Source organism: Mangifera indica, chromosome 9 (assembly GCF_011075055.1).
Source record: "Mangifera indica cultivar Alphonso chromosome 9, CATAS_Mindica_2.1, whole genome shotgun sequence".
Classification (NCBI taxonomy): domain Eukaryota; kingdom Viridiplantae; phylum Streptophyta; class Magnoliopsida; order Sapindales; family Anacardiaceae; genus Mangifera; species Mangifera indica.
The window spans coordinates 17,425,359-17,448,431 of NC_058145.1; the positions used below are offsets into that span (position 1 = coordinate 17,425,359).

Consider the following 23,073-nt stretch of genomic DNA (forward strand, 5'->3'; position numbering starts at 1 on the left):
TGAGGGTAAGTTGCTCCCTGCTAGGCCAATTTTCCCAAGGTCAAGTAGAGTTTCTCATCATCAAAACAAAAAGTGAGATTTTTTTTTTTTTTAATTTTTTGCAAAGTTATCAAAATGTTTTATAATATCTAATCAAGTTTGCTTCGTTGCTTTTTGGAAACAACAATCTCATCCTTAAGGGCAAGGAGTGGATTCAAATTGAATCTATCCCAAATAAACACTACTTTGAATTCAATTTAAATTTGAAACAATGTGTTTGAGTTCAAGTTTAAACTCAAGTTACCTCAAATAGTGAATAGTGAATAGTGAATAGTGATATTGGATAAAATGATAAACTATTAAAAAAAAAATTGTCAAAGAAAAGATTAAAGAAAAAAAGAAAGAGTCATCAAAGAAGGACTCCAACAAAGAATAACTAGTGAACCCTTAAACTTGCAAAGAGTTGGAGATTCAATTCGAGTTTGACATGTACAAGCAAAAATAGGGGCAATTGATACTAGAGATTACAGTATGATATTTAGAAATATTTGGAGCAAAAATGGACACTAACCAAAATTAAAAGGCCAAAGGACTATTTCCCACCCAAGGTTTAGTAAACTGATAAATTTTCACTAGTTAACTTTAAAAAACTCAAATATCTATCGATTTATTAAAATTCACTGTTAGGATTGGGGGTAAAAATGTCATTTAAAATATATATTAAAAACTAAAAATTTATCACATTTTCCCTCAATGTTTAAAAACTAACAATTTTCCTCTAACCCAAGGCTTAAAAAGTAACTGAATCTCCTATAAGGTTTTTTTTCTCTTCTTTGATGACCATCTCTAACAGTCGGTTTTCTTAGACTCTTTTTCTCTAACCAAAGCATACTAATCTTTGACAAAATTTGTCTTCATCCGATGAAAATGCATGTTGTTGTCTGATCTCCAATAGAAGAGGAAGATATAGTGAAGGTCAATTGTCAGCCAGGATCGAGATAGTCACTAAAGAAGGGAAAAAAAAAACTCTATGAGGGATTCAGTCACTTTTCAAACTTTGGGTTAAAAAAATTATTAATTTTTAAAACTTGAGAGAAAATATGATTAATTTTTAGTTTTTTAAATAGTTTTACGAAATAATTTTTTACCTCTAACTCTATCAGTAAATTTTAACAGATAAGGAAGTATTTGAGTTTTTTAAAATTAATGGAGGGGAATCTGTCACTTCACTAAACCTTGGGTGGAAAATAGTGCTTTGGCCAAATAAAAACGACCATATCCCGAACTACGAGAGTGGAGCTATCTACAGGTGGCCTGATAAACACCAGCTTGAAACTTCTGTTTTTGTACTCAAAATTTCAAATTCAATTTCAACTTAAGAAATAATTTCAACTTAAGAAATCTCTCTATGATTTATTTTTCGTTAAGACCTATCACAACACGCTTTCTGTCCATGGTTTATCTTATCTTTTCAACACTACTGCTAGACTGGAACCTCCAATCATTGATCACTCACTTGTGTCTTCTTCAAATCTCTTAATTTCCTCAATTGGGTTTCTTAATCTTCTAGTTTCCTCAACTGGGTCGATCCCATTTTTCACTAGAATCGCTTCTACATCTTGAAAAATATTAGTCAAGTCATATCGAACACTTCTATGGCCTCTGTTGTGTCTCTTCCTTTCGTTATAGAAACAGGAGCAGAAAGTTCTGTGCTTGTTCAAAGTAAAAGGCAACATCGACCCAGTTCTGTTTTTGCCTCATTTAGGCAGAGAAAGCCCCCAGTTTTCGGGGTATTTAATAACTCAATATGCCGTTTTTCATTGTGTTTTGATAAAAGAGGACATTTATCGAGGATTAAGCATGTGAAAGCAATGGGAAGAGACTCTATGGGAGGTGAAGGTGGTAATGATTCTGAGGATGCACTTGAGGCCGCCATTGAAAAAAGCAAGAAGATTCTGTCTAGTCAAAGACACATTCTTCAACAGGTCTTTTTTTTAATAGTTGTTTGTTGAGTGATTGATTTGTATAGAAATTTATGTCTGTATTTTCTTTTTTTATCTATTTATTTATTTATTTTGTTGACTGTAAGTTTTCACTTTTTTGAGTTCTGGGATTGCATTCATTCATCTCAGAAATGGACATATTTGTACTTTGATTTGCAAATGATGTAGGAAATCAAAACTTCATGCTGTAAAATTTCTGTGGATGCTTAATTATTAGTTGCATAATTGCTACTCTAACATGAGTGCTAAACTGTTTTCATATTAAATTGTTCATCGCGCATGATTTCTTTGTCTTTGCTGTCAGAGAATCAAATTTTGACCTCGTCCTGACATGTTTAGTATCTGTTTAGTGAGAATATATACATATATAAATGCTGTAGTTATTGTGTCTTTCTCAGATTGCTGAAAGAAGGAAATTGATATCATCCATAAAAGGTACCGTTGCTGATCAAGAAGAAGGCAAAGTTTCTAGCGAACAAAGGGAGAACTCTTTTCCGGATTTGGATCTTACTTCAACCAGTGATAGCAATGTAATTGAAGAACAAAATGTTAGCCTTCTTCCAAGCAAATATGCTAACACAACTGCCAATGAGGTACCAGATTTTGCCTCTTCAGCTGCTACCAGAGGTTTTGACGTGGGTGGGAAGGCATCTTTGTCTCCTAAAGACACTTCCTTTAATATAGATTCCCCCAATCAGTTGGAAGACACTAGTACAGGGTCCACCAGGTCTGATGACCTGCCATCTTTTCTTGCACATACCTCTGAAACCTCTGGTCAGAAGAAGGAAGAATTCCTCTCTTCAGTTGTTACCAGAGGTTCTGATGTAGGTGGGAAGGTGTCTGGAAAAAGTTTGTCTCATAAAGAGGCATCCCTTAATATAGATTCCCCCAAACAATTGAAAGGCACTGATACACGGTGGTCCAATGAACAGCCAGCTTTTCTTGCTCATTCCTATGAAACTTCTAGTCAGAAGGATGAAGAGTATGAAGATCTGAAGGTTCCAAGTTTACAAGGGCTTACCAGTGAGACAAATGATCATGTCACTAAAGATGTGAAATCTCCTTCATTGGCTGGAGAAAAAGCCATGCCTGACAAGTTGAAGGACACTAAGTCAGGGGTAGCTCAGTCTGGTGAACTGCCATCTTTTCTTCAGCTTAGCCCGGAAACTTCCCTTTCAATGGATGAAGAGCATAGAGATTCAAGGGGTTCAAGTACACAAGCCAGTGAGGCCACTGATTCTGCCATTGAAGATGCAAAACCCCCTCCATTGGCTGGAGCAAATGTAATGAACATTATATTGGTAGCTACAGAATGTGCTCCATGGTCTAAGACAGGTGTATTACCTTTTACATCAGAAGGAATTATCGTTTACATGAAATTTTTTTTATGTGTCTTTGTCCAAGTATTTTTTCAACGAAGAAAAAAAATGACAGAAAATTGTAGGAATTATCTTATTCCAGTCAAATAGTCTGCAACTCTTGAATATATATGTTATTAATTTCTCTACCACAGCCACTTGGTAAATGTGGAGGGAAGCAAGGTAAATGGTTGATGCTACCCTTCTAAACAAAGTTGTAGAGTTATTTATATGCTTGTGTAAGGAAATATGTATTTCCTTTTATTTGGTAAAAGAAACAAAATTATTATTTTTGGAACTCTCTTATTTAAGAGAAGTTATTGGATTGATGTCATAGCCTTGAAGTTGATGATAACTGAATTTTCCATAACCATAAAGCTGAAATATAAATCATTTCCAGTTTCAAGTTTTTGCTAGTGAATAAGTGCTTTAGTGACTGGAACTCTGCAATGGATTGATCTCTTGGCTGTTTTGGATATCCAGGCATTTATTGTTGATGCTAATGCCTCACATGTTGGGTATCATACAGTATGTATCAAGTTTAGTGAAAGATAGCTCTAGCTTGCTGCACTACAAAGTGTTTGATGTATCTTTTTCTTTTGTTATTAATGAGGTTAAACTAGTTATTCTTTCATATTTTCAAACATTCAAAGACAAGATAATGATCTCTGCCTGTGTTTGCATGTTGACCAGTGCATTCATTCAGCTTAGGTCTGCTTATACATGATCGAGTTTATAGCATCATGTATGTTTTCCAAAGACTGATATATGGAGTGTTCTGATAGGTGGGCTTGGAGATGTTGTTGGGGCTTTACCGAAGGCATTGGCCCGGCGTGGACACAGGGTCATGGTAATGTTATACTTATTTTAATGTGATCAAATTAATATTAAAGTTATACAACAAGTGTGAGAGATTTTTCTGACATGTTTTCTTTGTTACATAAAGAAAACAAATTAACTAGAAAAATTTTGGAAATTGTAGAGTTGCGATTATGCTGTACTTACATTTAAGATGTCTGTAATGCATCTAGTCGATCTGGCTGTGTGCATTAATATTTTGTTCTATTTTTAGTCAACTCAGTACATCTAAGTGTTGCTATATTTTCTCTAATCAACATGAAAATATAGATATTTAAGGATTTTCTGGCAGCTCGTATTGGCTTTGTAATTTATATGAATTGCTAAGGCTGCTAATAATTCATGAATTTTGTTTGTCTTTGCTGTGCCTCTTTTTGACTTTGGATTAAGAATGAACAAAGTTGCATTTTTTCTTGCTTTTTCACTTCATCTTGTCTCCTTTTTTCTTAGGTTGTGGCTCCACGTTATGGCAACTATGCTGAAGGTCAAGATTCTGGAGTCCGAAAAAGGTATAAGGTGGATGGCCAGGTAGGCAATTGATTCAGATTGAACTCTTTTACTTAATTGCTATCTGACACTGATCATGGTAACTTAATTCCACAGCAATTGCTTGACAATGTGATATATTATAGGATATGGAAGTAGCATATTACCAGGCCTATATTGAGGGTGTGGATTTTGTTTTCATCGACGGTCCTTTGTTTCGCCACAAAGAGAATGATATCTATGGAGGAAAGCGGGAGGTAAGATATCTCTCTTACAGAATTACTCTACCCTACTAAAGTAGGTTGAACAATTCCTTACTGATGAATAATCACTCTCAATTTGGGTTTTGATTGGGCTACCATGTGGAAATTTATTGGGATAGATCAACTATTGTGGGATAAATTTGGGCATCTTATCAAAGAGGCTAGAATTCAGTCTCATCAAAGAATAACTGCAAATCTTAACCTAATGCTTCCTTTTCTAAAAGCCATCGCTCTCCTGTTGAATCTCAATTAGAGTGAGCTGTCTATACCTGTCTCCTTTCTTGCCGTTGTAGATGAGTACTCTTTTGTCTACTTGTTATCCTCATGGTTAACTTAGATTAGTTGATGTTATTAGAATGTCAGTGCTTTCCTTCTGTTATAATCTGCAAGCATTTTGACTCTTTCACATCTTTAGTTTTATGGTGCAGGATATTCTAAAATGCATGGTATTGCTTTGCAAGGCAGCTGTTGAGGTACAATTCTAGACCATGCCTTAAAAGTATGATTTGAAAATTTGAATGAATGCCCATCAAGTTGAGTTAACCTTTGAAACTTTTATTTTGGTAAATATTTGGGATACCTTGAAGAACATTTTCCATAACAAATGTTAAAATCAGATGTGCTGTCTAAAGCAATACATCAAGGGCAGTGGCTATTATGTTGGCCATGTTCTTTAATGCAAATTGCATCTGGAAGGGGATTGAGGGAAAATCATTGGAATCCAATTATTGTAGGTTTATAATAAGTCATCAAAAATTTGAATGAACGGCCAATTGTTGTTGGGTGATAAGACTTTCCTCTTGGTGACAATGCTGGAGATACCTGCTATGGTTCTGACTCTTCTTAGGAACTTGTAAAAGACATACAGAAATCATTTCATGTGGTCCACTTGCTAGAACTGTTTCTATATAAACTAATTGCTATGTTGGTTTGTTTGAGGCCATTAACATTGGTTACAAAAAAAAAAATGAAGTGTTGTACAAAGTACTGAGGAAAAGTATGATTATCCCAAGTTTTTCCTGTTGTTATTTTATAATAGCTTACCCCCTGTATGATAATTACCACATCACTCTCATGAACTAGAATTGTGTTAGACAAACTTGTGGTCTTTAGCTATCAGCACAGTTTGAGGCAACTTTCTTTTTCTTTTTCCGCTTCCTCTCTCCTATGTTTCTGTTTGAATAATAATATTTGCTCATCATCTTATGTGCTCGAGTTTTGAATAAAGAGACTGATGATCTTTAGGTACCTTGGTATGTTCCATGCGGTGGTGTCTGCTATGGGGATGGAAATTTGGTTTTTATTGCAAATGATTGGCATACTGCACTGCTTCCTGTGTATTTGAAGGCATACTATCGAGACAATGGTTTAATGATGTATACAAGATCCGTGCTTGTTATTCATAACATAGCTCACCAGGTATTTTCTCTATACAATTTTAATTCATTTTTTAGTTTTATATTGACTACCATTCTTTACTGCCGACACATTATTGGTTGAAAATTTGACTGTTATGTTTGAAATTTAGTATAACTCGAGGGCACGATGCCTCTGCATACAGATATCCTTCATTGCTGCTATGTTGCATTTACAAAGTGAATTCATTCCTCTAGACTGGGAAGTTGCTCATTGTTTTTCCAGAAGCAATAATTGATCTAAAGATCATCATCAGTTGTGGCTTTTGAGTTGATTATGATTACAATATCTGCTTGTTAATTTCTAGTATTCTAAGTCCAAATTTTCAGTAGTCCTTTCAACAAAAAGATATTTATTATGATCCTCTAGTACCCTGATTCACTTGTGGTTAGTGTTAACAAATATGTTTTATCCAGGGTCGGGGGCCTGTGACAGATTTTTCCTATACAGATCTTCCAGGACATTACTTGGACCTTTTTAAACTGTATGACCCCGTTGGCGGTGAGCACTTCAATATCTTTGCAGCTGGTTTAAAGACCGCAGATCGTGTGGTTGCTGTTAGTCATGGATATGCTTGGGAGGTTAAAACTGTTGAAGGTGGTTGGGGTTTGCACAATATCATGAACGAGGTAGACTGGAAATTGAGTGGCATAGTGAATGGGATTGATACAAAAGATTGGAACCCAAGGTACGACGTCCACCTTAGGTCAGATGGTTACACTAACTACTCAATGGAGACGCTGCAAACTGGCAAGCTGCAGTGCAAGGCAGCCTTACAGAAAGAGCTTGGTTTACCTGTACGTGAGGATGTCCCACTAATAGGTTTCGTTGGGAGGCTTGATCACCAAAAGGGTGTTGATCTTATAGCTGGGGCAATTCCATGGATGATGGAGCAGAATGTGCAACTAGTCATGTTGGGTACTGGCAGAGAAGACTTAGAACAGATGCTGAGGAACTTTGAAAACCAGCACAAAGACAAAGTCAAGGGATGGGTTGGTTTTTCTGTGAAGACAGCTCACAGGATAACTGCAGGTTCAGACATCTTGTTAATGCCATCTAGATTTGAGCCTTGTGGATTGAACCAGCTCTATGCTATGAGTTATGGGACGATTCCAGTTGTTCATTCTGTAGGAGGATTGAGAGACACTGTGCTGCCTTTTGATCCATTCAATGAATCAGGGCTCGGTTGGACATTTGATAGTGCTGATGCAAGTAAGCTGATACACGCGTTAGGAAACTGTTTCTGCACTTATCGAGACTACAAAGAGAGTTGGGAAGGACTCCAGAGAAGAGGGATGATGCAGGATCTTAGTTGGGACAATGCTGCCCGGAAGTATGAGGAGGTCCTCGTCGCTGCCAAATACCAATGGTGAGGCATCAGAGTTTGAGGCGTCAGAGTAATCTGACAAAATTTTGAGCCCCCCAACTTGAAGCCAGCAGTTCTTTAGTCTTTTAAGCTTTTCTAGTCAAGGAGGCCTAGTTATTCCGATACAAGCTCTGCAACCCTTTTTACCTTTCGAAACTTTTCAGTGTAATTAGCTTCATAACATGCAACAGTTTTTATCATTTCAGGTTGTGATATAAATTGTATGCAGTGTAAAATGCTGTTGACTAGTGACAGACTGCATGGCTGGACTGGAATGCAGCTTTGTTCATTCTCCTTTTTTTATCGCATGATGTTGTTGGAAGTTATTGTCTAGACTAAACATATACAAGAAGAGCAAAATCCAGGGATGGATTTGATCCAAACCTAGCCAAGTTTGGGGCTGGCTCGAGCTCAGATCGAAGGTCTATTGCTTGGTTCGAGCTCATTCAAACTCTTAAATCAAACAAGATATATAAGGCAAAGGACATCAATTTGGGTTACAGACTTACAGTACTGATTAAAAGCAGAGAAGTAAAATTCAAGATGAATATAACTCAATTAATATGAACATGCATGCTGCTCAACAATGTTCTTCAGATGATGATATATAACAACAAATGTATTAACAAGCTAAATCTAGTTTGAGAATGGCCATGGAGATTGCCTCTTAGACATTGGCAAAGCTTCATGCGACGGTGTTGTTACTGCATAACCAGCCACGCATTTCCAATGATTCAAAACATTATTAGTATTCCCAATATTTTCACTTCCAACCCTCCACAAGTGATTTTAATAACAATTACCCACATAATTGCCATCACAATTTTCTCCCCGAAGAAAAAAAAATCACTGTTACACCCCCCACGAAGCTTCATGCAACTGTGTTGTTACTGTATAACCAGCCATGGATTCACAAGGATTCAAAATATTATTAGTATTCCTAATTTTTTCAGTTCCATCCCCCAACAAGAGATCGTCATAACAATTACCCACATAATTGCCATCGCAATTTTCTCCTGGAAGGAAAAAAATCTCACTGTTACCCCCCCACAAGGCATCACTGCGACTGCAAAATTCACTTGGTGATGCTAAAACTTCTTGTTGACTCTCCAAATTACAGTCTCCATTGTTGTTATAAATTTGAATTGCCTTCCCCTTCTCCTTCTCCTTCATTCTCACTTGCTTAATCTGCTCTCTTGAGTCACGTAACTTCAACTCCAAGCAATTACACAGAGCCACCAGTTCCTTTTCTTGCAACATATTCAACTTCGTTTCCCACTTTAAAAACAAATTCTCAATGTCCTTCTTCTTCTTCTTCTTCTGGGGATTTCGCTTCTTGGATTTCTGGAGTTTTCGTTTCTTGCTGGCCAAGAAACCTAGGAGATTCAAATTGCACTTGGGGTTATTGAGTTTCTCCTTTGATCTGTCTCTGAATCGAGCTAATTTGTACTTGATGATCGTTTGATGAACCTGGGGTTTGTCTTCTGGCCATGTGGTGACCTCGCCGTCGTTCCCAAAGCACACCATGCAAACCATAACATCACTCAGTGTCTGCAGCTGCTGAGCTTTGTTCTTCAAAGTTGACTTTCGCCTGTTGAATTTTTGTGACGTTGAAGGAGCCATTGAAATCAATAATATTGAACAGGAATAAGAGAGAATTAAAGTGAGAAACATTGGCTTACCAACGTTGATTTATAGGAAAAATATTAATGGTTTTTCCTAATTTCTTTCTGTTTTCCTTATTTTGGAAATTAATCCTTCTGCCTTTTAGGAAAGCTCCTGTAATTATTCTTTTAATCTCTTTCAAATATTTCTGATTCCTTGATGATTACTAAAAAGCTGGCTTATTTATTAGATTTTTTTATCATTTTACAAAAATTATACCATTTTCCATTCTATTTCCATAGTTTTTTGCAGATTAAAATTGGTAACTCAATAAAATAATACATGTACATCAATTTTGAATATATAAATAGATACAGACTTGATTTAATATTATTTTATCATAAATTTAAACTCACAGAATCACATATCTATTTGTATATATAAAGTGGATACACATAATTTTATCAAATTCAATATACCCAACTGTGGATCCTGCAAACCACTTAGTTATGGTCACATTCTGAATTGCAATCTTCCAGGTGAAGTAACTGAGATGAAAAATTTAAGAAACAACCACAGCTAGTAATTCTTTTACTGATTTTATCAATCAGAAAAGATCATGGACATCAATAACAGATGCCCACAAATGTCACAAAGCAAAAATAGATGTGAAACCATCCCAGGGAACAAGAAAGAAATGTGGGTATATGCAAACACAACAAGACACCAACACGTATGAATATGATGAGGTGAATCACTAAAATACTGACTTGCGTGGAGCTCTACCCGTTCGAAAGTCTCCTTCCTTTCCCCATCAAATTACAGAAAGGAAAGTTGAATTAACTGTTGCCTACAAAGATAACGAAGAGCAAATTGGCATGCTTTACATGCATTTCTTAACACAGGAATCACCATGCCCTTATAACACACTTTGTTCCTTGAGGATCAAAGAGAGGCACTCAAATACTATGTGCATTGGTGTGTTTTGATTAATTAATTATTAATTTGCTGGAATTTCGTTGCCATGCTTTGTGCATGCTGACAGATACAAGACTAACATACTATGATTGAAAAGTGCAACATCCCGTAAAATTTAGTATAACTCAGGGGCACGATGCCTCTGAATACAGATATCCTTCATTGCTGCTATGTTGCATTTAAAAAGTGAATTCTTTCCGTTAGATTGAGAAGTTGTTGATTGTAATTCCAGAAGCAATAATTGATCAGTTGTGGCATTTGAGTTGATTATGATGACAGTATCTGCTTCTTAATTTCTAGTATTCTAAGTCCAAATTTTCAGTAGTCATTTCACCAAAAAGATTATATAATAATCCTCTGGTACCTGATTCACATGGATTTCAGATGGACTTTTCACTGGTTTGTATTAACAAATATGTTTTATCCAGGGTCGGGGGCCTGTGACAGATTTTTCCTATACAGATCTGCCAGGACATTACTTGGATCTTTATAAACTGTATGACCCCATTGGCGGTGAGCATTTCAAAATCTTTGCAGCTGGTTTAAAGACAGCAGATCGTGTAGTTGCTGTTAGTCATGGATATGCTTGGGAGGTTAAAACTGTTGAAGGTGGTTGGGTTTTGCACATATAATGAACAAGGTGGACGGAAAATTGAATGGCATAGTGAATGGGATTTATACAATAGATTGGAACCCAAGGTGCGACGTCCACCTTTGGTCAGATGGTTGCACTAGCTACTCAATGGAGACGCAGAAAACTGGCAAGCCGCAGTGCAAGGAAGCCTTACAGAAAGAGCTTGGTTTGCCTGTACGTGACGATGTCCCACTGATAGGTTTCGTTGGGAGGCTTGATCACCAAAAGGGTGTCGATCTAATAGCCAAGGCAATTCCATGGATGATGGAGCAGAATATGCAACTAGTCATGTTGGGTACTGGAAGAGCATACTTAGAACAGATGTTGAGGAACTTTGAAAACCAGCACAAAGACAAAGAAAGGGGATGGATTGGTTTTTCTATGAAGAATGCTCACAGGATAACTGCAGGTTCAGACATCTTGTTAATGCCATCTAGATTCGAGCCTTGTGGATTGAACCAGCTCTATGCTATGAGTTATGGGACGAATCCAGTTCATTCTGTAGGCGGATTGAGAGACACTGGGCTGCCTTTCGATCCATTCAATGAGTCAGGCCACGGTTGGACATTCGATAGTGCTGATGCAAGAAAGTTGTACACGCACTAGGAAACTGTTTTTGGACTTATCGAGACTACAAAGAGAGTTGGGAAGGACTCCAGAGAATAGAGATGACGCAGGATCTCAGTTGGGACAATGTTACCGGGAAGTATGAGGAGGTCCTTCTCGCCGCCAAATACCAATGGTGAGGCGTTGGAGTAGTCTGATAAAATTTTGAGCCCCCAACTTGAAGCCAGCAGCTTTTTCATTCTTTTTAAGCTTTTCGAGGCTAGTTAAGGAGGCCTAGTTATTTCAATACAAGCCCTGAGCCCTTTTACCTTTTGAAACTTGCAGTGTAATGAGCTTCATAACATGCAACAATTTTTTTCATTTCAGGTTGTGGTAAAAATTGCATGCAGTGTAAAATGCTATTGACTAGTGACAGACTGGATGGCTGGACTGGAATGAAGCTTTGTTCATTCTCCTTCTTTTAAAGCACAATGTTGTCAAAAGTTATTGTCTACGCTCAACATTTACAACAAGAGCAAAAGCTAGGGTGGATTTGATCCAAACTGAGACAACAAGATATATAAGGTGGAGGAGGACACTGATTTGGGTTACAGTACTGATTAAAAGCAGATGTAAAATTCAAGATGAATCAGGTCGACCAAGATCATTAACTATCTAATATGAACATGCATGCTGTTCCAGAGAATACGAACGCTAATTTGTGGTTGATGATGTCTTGATGAACCTGGGATTTGTCTCCTGGCCAGGTGGTGACCTCGCTGTCGTCCCCAAAACACACCATGCAAACCATAACATCGTTCAGTGTCTGCAGCTGCTGAGCTTTGTTCTTCAACTTTAATTTCCGGTTGTTGTAGTTTTTCGGCTTTGCAGAAGCCATTGAAATCAATAAGGAGTTCAGTGAGAAACATTGGCTTACCAATGTTAAATTATAGGAAAAATATTTATGGTTTTTCCTAATTTATTTTTGTTTTCCCTATTTTTGAAATTAATCCTTCTGATTTTTAGGAAAGTTATTATTAAACGAGAAAATTATACCATTTTCTATTCTATTTCCATAGCTTTTTGCAAATTGAAATTGTTGAGCCAATATATCCAACTGTGGATCCTGCAAGCCGCTTAATTATGGTCACATTCTGGATTGCAATCTTTCAGGTGAAGTAATTGAGATGAAATATTTAAGAAACAACCACAGCTAGTAATTCTTTTATTGATTTTACCAATCACCATAGATCATGGACATCAATAACAGACACCCACAAATGTCAAAAGAAAAAAACAAAAAGGATGTGAAACCATCCCAGGGAACAAGTGAAAAAATGTGGGTATATGCAAACACAACACGAATATGAAGGGAAGATTTACTGAAATACTTTGCGTGGAGCTCTAAGCGTTTGACAGTCTCCTTCCTTTCCCAATCAAATTGCAGAAAGGAAAGTTGAAAACAGCCCTGCGAAGCCCTTGGATAGGCAGCCTTCAACGGCACAAGGAGACTTGGAGGAACCAAATGGACTACTATGTTTAATTATTTCCATGCTGTCATCGCCAGCACTTTCTGGAGGATTACCTTCCTCGTCCAGAGGTCTCTGAGCAACCAACCTGCTTCTCTTGGGAGTTAACATGTGATTTAGGTCTGTCAAGTCAGGGAAGTGATCCTCTGATGAGTCCATTTCATCTTTTTGAAGGCCAGAAGACTTCCTCTTCAAACCAGGACAATTCTTCAAGCCTGTGGAAAGATAACAGCACTTTCTCTACTCTGATTTGTAGAAGGTTGAAATTCTGAATAATAAGACTCAGCTGAATTTTCTTAAATAATTTACATACCAGGAAGAGGGTCCTCATATGCATATGACTGGGACTCCGAAACACCACAGCTACAGAACAAGTTTGGACTTTCATTAGATCCCGATACTCTGCAAGATAAAGATGCTTCACATGTAATCTGATCACACCGGTAAGTGTTACAAAGGCAATGATGGTGATAGCCAACAGAGTTTAATACTAAAATTTCCTCACAAAGTCATCCACGGCCAGGATGATACATTTTCTACAACTTCATGAAATTACAGCAACTTCAAACTAGCTCAACCATGTAAGGAGAGATATCTAGGAATCTTTCAAGATTGAATTTACATCTAAATACGTTCCTACATTTGAATTAACTTTAGAAACTGCATTTGCATAAAATGATGACTCTCATTTCCACTTGCATTGTATTATGATTAAGAGATATTTGAAATACAATGGAAGAAATAAGAATAGAGTTTCTTAATTAAAGACTAAAATAAAATAAACAACAGCGACAGAAAAGGAATGTCCTGAGAACTCCACAAAATCTAACCTGTACATATGCTCCACAAAGTCATCTATTAGAACAGGCCAAGCACCTGCATAAAAGTACAAGTAATTGGCAAAATATAAGCATAACCTCAGAGAATGATAAGCAGCGGAGCTCCAGGTCACATGTATTTCACTCAGAAACACATTAGATTACATTAAAGCAAAAGTGTATGAAGACTGACATTAGTATTGATGTGACATTCAACATTTTCCAAGCCACCTCTGACATCAACTAAGAATACAAGAAGCTAATCATATTATACATTTAACATGCCAGGTTTTCCTGAAACTCATGGTATGGGTTATGATATACAAATAAAACATGAATTCATATTTGAGAAGGTAAATTCACCCACCAAGACCTACATAACATGGCTCAATTCACTGATATAAATGTGGAGAAATTAATACCTTCAGGATCATAACCTTCCAGATTTTCATGTACACAATGACTGAATGCTAAAACTTGCTGCCACGTATCCTCAGAAATGTTGTGTCGCTGATTTTTCTACAAGTAGTGCAGCAGGTTTGATGCTTTAAGCAATGCATAAATATTCTGAAGTTAAATCATTAAAGTTGAGGTAGTGGTGCGCTAACATCTAACTTATGCCCAACAAGTGAGAAAACTATTGTCTAGGGTATGGACTCGGAGAAACACACAAAATGACATGCAACACAGAAGCATATTTTCTATCAAAAAAACATATACAAGAACATTTTAAGCACTCAACCCAACAATACCTATAGAACAATAGATAAAGGAAACCCCAAGAACTACAAGTTTTACAAATAAGTATAACTGATTCATATAATAATATGTTTAATGGAACGATCAAATAAGGCAATTGAAGAATTATTCCAGTTGGGAAGCAAAGGATTTGAGCCTAACTCAAGAAGACAATCCAGTCACTTTTTGGCATGAAATTCATAACTGAATTACATAAACCAACAACTCTAATTCTAGTTGCCTTCTGCATTTTTAACTAAACCGATGAATCTACAATAATCTCGTTCTGAATTACATAAACCAACAACTCTAATTCTAGTCGCCTTCCGCATTTTTAACTAAGCCAATGAATCTACAATAATCTCAACCATAAAAAAAATTCATGACAAATATCAAGACTTATTTAGGTTAAATTAAGTGACATACCTCAACAAAGTCACACCATTGATTAAGCAAGCGAAACCTGCCAGCTAAAACTAACCTCCAGGCGGTAACTGCTCTACTTACAGCTGTAAATAAATGATCAACAAGAACCCACAACAAAATTCATTATAATTTTTTAACAGTAGCCCATATATCATAAATTCATATTCTATGGGGAAACTGCTAGAAACCATTATGTTATCACAAAATATAAGACAAAACTTACTGATATTCTTTTGACCGTTCTCACGGCACATGAAGAAAACAAAATCATAAAAACGTGTGAATTCAGAAAAATCTGCCTGCAAAAGAAGAATGCAAAAGTTAGAACCAGAATATGCCAATATAATTGAGGATACATGCAATATACACCATGAAAATAATTTAAGAATATTTTCACAAATGAGTAATACTATTTTATTTATATTATGACTAAGCAAAGGGTAATTGTAGATTCAGTTTAAGGGTCCAAGAGATGGAAAGTTACCATCAAGTTCAACTGTGACATGAGCTTGTAAAGCTCTTCAAAAACCGAAATCCTGTCATCGAAACACCATAAAAGATTACAAAAAGTTTAATGATGCAAAACTTGATAAAAAGTTAGCATATATTTGGAATTTGGATACAACAATCAATAAAGGATATCAATCCAATGTGTATATAACATGTCTAAATGGACAAGCAGAGAAATATGGAACAGAAGCAGGTCAGGACTACTGCATAACTTGACCATGTAGCAACTGGACTGTAGAAAATCAAGGTAATTAATTCCAGAAGTTGCAGGATGGCTGAGCATCTGTTGAGGCATCTTGACAAACCAAACCTCATTAGAGCCTTACAGTAATTCAACCAGGAATTCTTCAAACAGATTTAATAGGGAAGAAACGTGTGGGGCCAGAAAGTAACTATCAAAGCCAAACTACTAACTACAGAAAGTGCAAAGATCCAAGTCACTAATTCTGAATTTTAACATTCAAGCTATTTTTTCAAAATAGAGGAAAAAAGTATCCAATTCACTTTTTCATTCCCATGCTTCATACCATCCATAATGGTCATATTCTCAAGCAAAAACGGTCAAATTGCATTAGCATATTATATGTATACCCCGTATGTACAGCTGACTCAACCAAGTTCAAAAGTTCAGACAATGCCTCCCTCGAAAAATTAGCTTTTAGAAACTCTTCATCTTGTCTATAACCTTTGTCTCCATAAACATTCACAGTTTGGGATTTAATGTCTGCACGAAATTTTAACAATCAGCTAAATGAAAGCATTCTTTTCTTAAGCATGTGCATAACTACAAAACACTTGTTATTTCTTCTTCAATCTGTAAGTCAAATTCAATCATATAAAACAATCCTGCAATATTCTTCTTCCAAAGCAACCGTGAACCATCAATTTTGCTGGTTTTTGCAAAGCAACACAAGATAATTTAGAATAAGTCTCATGCATTCCATTGCTAGAACAAAGAACAGCAAGAATCCAAACCCTAAGCCACATCACTCATATGCCTATATATCAACCCCAAAATACAAATAAATTTACTACCATCCTATTAAATTTCAATAATTTCCTCATCAATACTAAATTCGTGCAATTACTAAACAACCCAATTGAGAAAACCACAAACCCATCAAAAGAATGGACCAATATCAAATCTTGACCATTAAAACATGCACAAAGACACACGAAATCATAATTAAAGCCAAATAACACAAATCATAAACAAGAATTAAAAAAAAATGAAAACCTTACTATAATTAACCAAAATAAAAACTAAAAATTAAGCACCCAAATGACATTCAGAAAACAGACGTACTAAAAAGTACCAAATCCAATGAACCAAACTAAAAAGAGTGAAAATTCATTAATTTACCACAATATCGTCGGTAAATCTCCAAGATATTGAACCCGCTACCGACCGAAATTGAATCCATGGATTCTAAAAAAGAGCTCCACCAAGAAAGGGTCACTTCAACTCTTTCTGTTAACCAACTTTATCATAAACAATTAATCGAACTTGAGATTTTTGTAATTTGTACTCACAAAGAGTTGAAATGAAATAGAGAGATCAAGGGACACAGCACTTCCGTGGTACTTTACTTGGGGCGAAACCGGTTTAATTGGACTGGATTTTTTTGGTATTTTTTATCTTTTAAATTTGGACTTTCAATCTACTTACCGTAATATCATTTTGTATGATTTTTTTTCAAAAATAAAATAATAAAAAAAATTTAATTAATATATTTTTATTTTAAAAAATATCACAAACATCATTAATATTTTAAATTCCTCGTATACATTCATATTATATCATTATTTTTCTTTAAAATAATATATCGATCTGTATTAATAACATGTATTATATAAAATATGTATTGTATTATATGATATATCTATTGTATTATATTAAATCGATACATCTTATTATACATATCATTTTTTTATCAATATCATATAACATTATATAATACATATTGTATATTATAAAATATTAATGACTATTATAAGAAAACAATTGTAAACTATTTGTGGTTAAGTAATACTTATGTATTAATGGATACTAGGAGGTTGATATGTTTGTGACTTTGAATTAAAAATAAAAAAATACAATTGCCTAGACAACAAGTAAGAGAACAAATTTTTTATTTAGCTAGTGATTATAGAATTAATCACTAAATTCAAAATTTTCATCTACTTAGTATAATTAATACATATTCAAAAAGATGATCTGACTTAAATAAAGATTTTTAACTTAAAAAATAAAATAATTTAAATAATACATTTACTTTTTGAAAATTTATATTTGTCAATACATTTACTTTTTTTTTAAAAAAACTCAAAATTTTAAAAACTTTAATTTGCATTACAATTTTGCATACCGACACTTTTGATGTTATTTGATATACAATAATTTTTATATGCTTACTATGAATCTGCACCCTTTGAGATCGATAAGCTTTTTGGATCTTATTAACCAAAGATATACGACTTTGCATTATAATTAGTCCAACACTAATCAAATCTTGTGGTTCTTCTTGTTGAGATTATGAAGTAAACCATTTACTAGAAAAGTACTTCCCTACAATGGCACTTTTCAACTTCATAAATTCAAATTAATAGCAATGAAAAAAATTATGTACACTACTGACCATAAGTATTAATTTGTTAATAACAATTATGTATAAATATATTAGATGAGTTTAAATTAAAAATAAAATAATATTTAATTATAGAATAAGACATTATCATTAATATATATTATTAATAATGTACATAGTTTTTACTCGTTACAATTTCATAATGTATTATAGCGTTATTTTAGCTCCTTCAAATTTGAGGTTAAACAGGAGAAATAACAATACTTGAATATATCAAACTATTACTTTTTTTTATTAAAGAGATTAGACATTTTTTTTTTTTAAATTGAAGAGAAAAAACTCTTAGATTTTCTTATTAGATAAATCAAATTTTTATATTTTCATATAGAATAGAACAAACTTTCACTATTTACCAATCGAAGATACCCAACAAATATAATAACGATAGTTTTGTTTTGAAGATACAATGATTAATTTGATACTTTTAAAAGAAAATAGTACAAATTTTAGTTCCTTAAATAAAATATAAATTTGGTTATTTCAATAAGAAAATTTGAAAATTTACCCACTTTAATACAAAAAAAAAAGAAAAAAAAAAAGGGATATTTGGTGCCGTAGATATTGTTATCCCTATATATAGACTTTGTAAGGGTCATGCCAAAGCCCACTTTTAAAGTCTGATTGTGCTAGGGCTTGGGGGGAAGGCCTGCAGGCCGCCCTGACATATCTCAGAAAATTTTTAAAATAAATTAAAATACATAGAAATTCAATTTTTGATAGATAGACCCATAAAAAAACCTAAGGAGGCACAGACTAAGGGCCTATGGGTTGTGCCGTGGCCTTAGTGTGTTGAGAAAAGTTGGCACGGCATGGCCAACCTGCCACCACTGAGAAATAAACGGAGGGCCTAAGTGGCATAATTATGGCTGATTCAATAACCCCAAATCAGTCTCTTTCTGTTTTTACTTAAAAAGGAAGCATGATGATGAAGATGGTCCATTGTCTTTGCAAATTTTGCGGCCACCACTAAGAGAGGCCATGAATTGAGAATATACATTATACACATTCATATATAAATACTAAGGTAAAGAGAATATCTTTCATATGTATGTCTCATGAAAATGTGAATCTATGCATACAACAGGAATATACTCTAATTACAAACAGCATCCCATTAAATCAGAAAAATTTATAAGCTAATCACTAACCACCATCCAAATCCAAAAAAACAGTGCAAATATTAAATCCAGCACGGTTTCAAGCATAATCCTAGATCGTAAATCTGCTCTAGTTTTGATTGAAATATGAGACAGTCAAAGTAAGATTAGGCATACAATTTTTTTTTGCCGATATGCTACAGTTTTTTTTATTCATCCTAAAATTATGGCTCACAGTGGATTAAGAAGAGGATCAGAAGGGTATATGTACTAACCTGAACATGAAGGATGTAGATGCAGAAAGCTGAATAGAAAGCATGTGAGTTAGATCTAGCATGTGTAGCAACATTTAATAAGTAAAGTGATGAACGTCAGAGTTGTTTTCCAAAAGCCAGTAACAAACAACAAATCTGCCCTCATTACCAGATTTAGTTTATAATATCTTCGTATATGAATGTACTTTAAAATGCTAGTGTGAGGAAAGAGGGCTGTAGATGATGCGAAAACCTCAACGTTTACAGAGAGAAGATTATTGCAACAGGTTATGGGAATCACTCAAATAAATCAGTTTTGCATTCTAACAACGAAGAATGATGTAGTAACAATCATTTAGCAGGAAAAATTAATTCTACAGCATCACATTAAAGCATATACATTGTAAACACTCATCATATCAGCAGTTCAGTTTTGTTTAACACTTGATTACATATTGTTCTCCATCATTCAATTAATAGGACTAACTTTATTCTCTTTCATTAACAGCATAAAGTCAAGAAACAACACTAATTTCAAGCAGTAAACAAGAGCTCCAAACTTTTCATGTCATACGATGACACTAAAGAGTGCCAAATTTTTTCATCAAAAAGATAATTATATATATAACTATTATACCATGCAAAAAGATAATTATATATATAAGCGCCAATTTTTTCATCACATAAATTCCACTGAAAAAGAATAGACAAAACTTCTCACTTTTCTCCTACTCCGGATTATTGTCTATGTATTTAACCTATTTTTACATGTACTTAACACCAATCAAGAAGATCAAGAATAAATTATGCAAAAAAGTTTAACCATATCCTATAAATGAATATGATGGACCAAAACTACAAACAATAAAACCAGAAATTCAGTATCCAATTCAAATCAGAAACTAAAAAGAAGTACATTATCATAAAATACCAGATAAAATAAATGCCAGGTAAAGATATTTATACTAACCAAGTGTACATAATCCCTTAGAACTTATTGCATGAGAGCTTATTTAACAACAGAGAAGCAAAAGCTACACCTCTCATCCTTATTACTACTCCTGTAGCATTGGATTACCCTCCCTATCCAATTCCAATTCCTTATATAATTCCTACTTCTTGATCTTTTTGTGCTTCTTCGATCCCGGAACCTCAAATCTCCCAACAGGACATCCACACCTAGCACGAAAAATAAGCACAGCTCTACCATTCGGTGGCGCCATCTTCTTAAGCTCGGCCTCTAATTCTCTATGATGATCGCGATGCAATTCAAACAACCATTTTTTAACACCACTGCCACCACCACTTTCCTTAACCAACTCCTCGGTCTCCAACTGAATATCAAATTCAGCAGCATTCCTCAAGCCCTTACAATTGGGGTTCCCGCATTTCCTTGTTGTACACAAAATTATAATCCAAACAACCATAGCAATACAACAAAAGCTAAGCCCTATTGATGCATAAATGATTGGGTTCCTAATCACCTCCTCTTTAACAAGATAAAACACGGGGACAAATATTTCGATTGATGTAAATATTACGACCTTAACATAAGGAAACAACAAGAAGCCACAGGCAGTCATAACAGCTAGCAAAATTACCAAATCAATGACAGCTGATCTAAACCTTGATCCTTCACAAGGAATTTTTGAACAATTTGGCGAACTGGGTATCTTTTTTTGCCCTGATTTTGGATTAAAATCACTTGAATTCACACAATTCGCCATCTTTAAGATTTGGTCAATGGAGTTGCAGACCGAGATTGAGTTCTGCATATAGACCATCGCAAGTCAAGATCCTGTTTTAATCAAAACCCAATACAATCCCCCAGAATAAAGAACAACCCAGTTGATTAAATCCCGAAAACATATAAAAATCAATTCAAATCGGATTATCACAAACGGTATCAATCTGGGCCACAAACGGATCAAGAAAATTCAAACTAAATCAAAATAAAAACTTTTTAGGCTAATATTAGGCGCCAGCTTCAGAGAAGATGAATAAACAGTAACGACAACGAAAGCACCTTTAAACATATAACTTATAAGAGAGAGTCAAATAATACACGCCAAGAAATGAAGAAGACGCTTGAGTTGCACTGCATGTAGAATTTTGTATGGGCTGATTCATGGGCTTTTGGTTATGTTGATGATGTAATCATTTGATTTGAAAATGATTTGGTGGTGGATCTTTTCTATGGGCTTTATAGGCCCACAAGTTCTTTCATGTTAGGATATATTTATTGGACCTAAGGCCCAATTGTAACGTCGATTAAAGATAATTAAAAGTTTGTCAACCATTAATAATAATAATTAATAATTAAAATAATAATAATGTTCCATCACAAGTGACAAGTCACAACCTTTTCGAGTGTGCAAAAGTCCAAAAAGGAAAATATTTAAATATTGAAAAAGAAAAAAGTGGCTTTTTACACGTGTCAGTGTTTCATCACCCTTGATTAAAATATAGATTTTTATTTGATTACGTGTTAATCTCTAATCATTTCATTTAATGCAGCCAATGAGAATTCTACAAGCGTACATACCAACTTTTTGTTGGGCCACGTGTTGACACCAGAGCGAATATCCATCTACAGAGGAAAAAACTCAGCCACTAGAAGCAGATTCTCGGGTTTAGCGGGGAGATGCTTAACACGTGTACTTAAAGGGACACGCGGGACAACGCCATTGGTTTTCGGTTTAAGATTAGGGTTGTTGGCTCTTTTTCACTTTACTTTTTGGTGGTGGGGCCAACCTAGAATTTTCTATGACGTGGAAGCTGCGTGGGCTCCACCTCACGTGTTACCCTTGACATTAGATGCTGATGTGGACATCAAGTTGGCTCAATTTTACTTTATCGTAATGAAATCGGTATCTCCGCCGTGGAAATGTGAACCCTAAAAAAACTCGGCAAAGCATCGGCAAAATGGGTGACAATTTTTTTTTCTATATTAATTCGTAAAAAATGTTTATTTTTTTCAAAATGATGACAAAAAAGAAAATGATTGAAATGAAAAATTAGATATAATGTAGCTCCATCTCCATGCATGTGATTTTTTTTCTTTATGATACAATTTTTTTAATTTTAGTATTTAAATTGATTTTTTTAAATATAATATAATAGAGATCTATATATATGATAAATAGAGTTACATTTGATTCGAGCTATTTAAACACTAAGTCGAGTTTAAATCAATGATTAAATTATTTTCATAAATAAAATAATGTTTAAATCGATTAAAAACATTATATTTTGAGTTAAATCGGTTAAAATATAAAGTTAAATTATTTTTAAATTGAATTCAAATCCCGATTAATTGATTTCAAACTAGTTTTTTCATATTTGAATATATCCTAAATTGGATTTTGTTCGTGCTCACCTCGAAGCAAATATAATCATAGTGATAGGTGGATTATTTACTTGTATAATTTATAAGATATGTTTCTAATACACATTATGGATGATAAATAATTTAAACTAAATCACCAATAATTTAACTATATAACCAATAATTATTTGATCCTTTTAATGACGACAAAATCTAATTGTAATTGTTAAAAC

The 23,073-nt window shown here is 34.6% G+C and overlaps 5 protein-coding genes across 5 annotated transcripts; 2 read left to right on the forward strand and 3 right to left on the reverse strand.

The window, feature by feature from the left end:
• The first annotated feature begins 1,281 nt into the window (after positions 1 to 1,281).
• LOC123225598 (starch synthase 2, chloroplastic/amyloplastic-like) lies at positions 1,282 to 8,051 on the forward strand. Its single transcript, XM_044649691.1, has 8 exons — positions 1,282 to 1,964; positions 2,381 to 3,317; positions 4,126 to 4,190; positions 4,649 to 4,726; positions 4,831 to 4,941; positions 5,376 to 5,420; positions 6,193 to 6,366; positions 6,780 to 8,051. Exons 1-8 carry the CDS (start codon positions 1,635 to 1,637, stop codon positions 7,734 to 7,736), a joined length of 2,697 nt encoding a protein of 898 aa, XP_044505626.1. The 5' UTR covers positions 1,282 to 1,634; the 3' UTR covers positions 7,737 to 8,051.
• Positions 8,052 to 8,581: 530 nt separating this feature from the next.
• Positions 8,582 to 9,419, reverse strand: LOC123226362 (agamous-like MADS-box protein AGL75). The gene has a single exon (XM_044650864.1). The coding sequence runs from the start codon at positions 9,401 to 9,403 to the stop codon at positions 8,582 to 8,584; it is 822 nt and encodes a 273-aa protein (XP_044506799.1). The 5' UTR covers positions 9,404 to 9,419.
• Positions 9,420 to 9,953: 534 nt separating this feature from the next.
• On the forward strand, positions 9,954 to 11,692 carry LOC123226363 (granule-bound starch synthase 2, chloroplastic/amyloplastic-like). The gene is given in 4 exon segments (XM_044650865.1): positions 9,954 to 10,037; positions 10,741 to 10,936; positions 10,939 to 11,526; positions 11,529 to 11,692. Coding segments are annotated over 4 exon segments (1,032 nt in total).
• A 995-nt stretch (positions 11,693 to 12,687) lies between these two features.
• LOC123224719 (defective in cullin neddylation protein AAR3-like) lies at positions 12,688 to 17,137 on the reverse strand. Its single transcript, XM_044648416.1, has 9 exons — positions 16,877 to 17,137; positions 16,105 to 16,237; positions 15,488 to 15,539; positions 15,227 to 15,302; positions 15,004 to 15,086; positions 14,262 to 14,358; positions 13,852 to 13,897; positions 13,335 to 13,423; positions 12,688 to 13,236 (listed from the first exon to the last, which is right to left on the reverse strand). The coding sequence occupies exons 1-9, from the start codon at positions 16,935 to 16,937 to the stop codon at positions 12,929 to 12,931; spliced, it is 945 nt and encodes a 314-aa protein (XP_044504351.1). The 5' UTR covers positions 16,938 to 17,137; the 3' UTR covers positions 12,688 to 12,928.
• Positions 17,138 to 20,379: 3,242 nt separating this feature from the next.
• LOC123225140 (uncharacterized protein At5g19025-like) lies at positions 20,380 to 21,594 on the reverse strand. The gene has a single exon (XM_044649009.1). The coding sequence runs from the start codon at positions 21,294 to 21,296 to the stop codon at positions 20,625 to 20,627; it is 672 nt and encodes a 223-aa protein (XP_044504944.1). The 5' UTR covers positions 21,297 to 21,594; the 3' UTR covers positions 20,380 to 20,624.
• Positions 21,595 to 23,073: the final 1,479 nt, after the last annotated feature.

Excerpts from the sequence above, each read along its gene's own strand:
- LOC123224719 (XM_044648416.1), bottom strand. The coding sequence starts at position 16,937 with ATGGATTCAATTTCGGTCGGTAGCGGGTTCAATATCTTGGAGATTTAC. Across the intron at positions 15,303-15,487 it reads TGTCACAGTTGAACTTGATG|GCAGATTTTTCTGAATTCAC; the intron begins GTAACTTTCCAT and ends CTTCTTTTGCAG. Across the intron at positions 14,359-15,003 it reads AATGGTGTGACTTTGTTGAG|AAAAATCAGCGACACAACAT; the intron begins GTATGTCACTTA and ends CACTACTTGTAG.
- LOC123225598 (XM_044649691.1), top strand. The coding sequence starts at position 1,635 with ATGGCCTCTGTTGTGTCTCTTCCTTTCGTTATAGAAACAGGAGCAGAA. Across the intron at positions 4,727-4,830 it reads GGTATAAGGTGGATGGCCAG|GATATGGAAGTAGCATATTA; the intron begins GTAGGCAATTGA and ends GATATATTATAG. Across the intron at positions 4,942-5,375 it reads TCTATGGAGGAAAGCGGGAG|GATATTCTAAAATGCATGGT; the intron begins GTAAGATATCTC and ends TTTATGGTGCAG.
- LOC123225140 (XM_044649009.1), bottom strand. The coding sequence starts at position 21,296 with ATGGTCTATATGCAGAACTCAATCTCGGTCTGCAACTCCATTGACCAA.
- LOC123226362 (XM_044650864.1), bottom strand. The coding sequence starts at position 9,403 with ATGTTTCTCACTTTAATTCTCTCTTATTCCTGTTCAATATTATTGATT.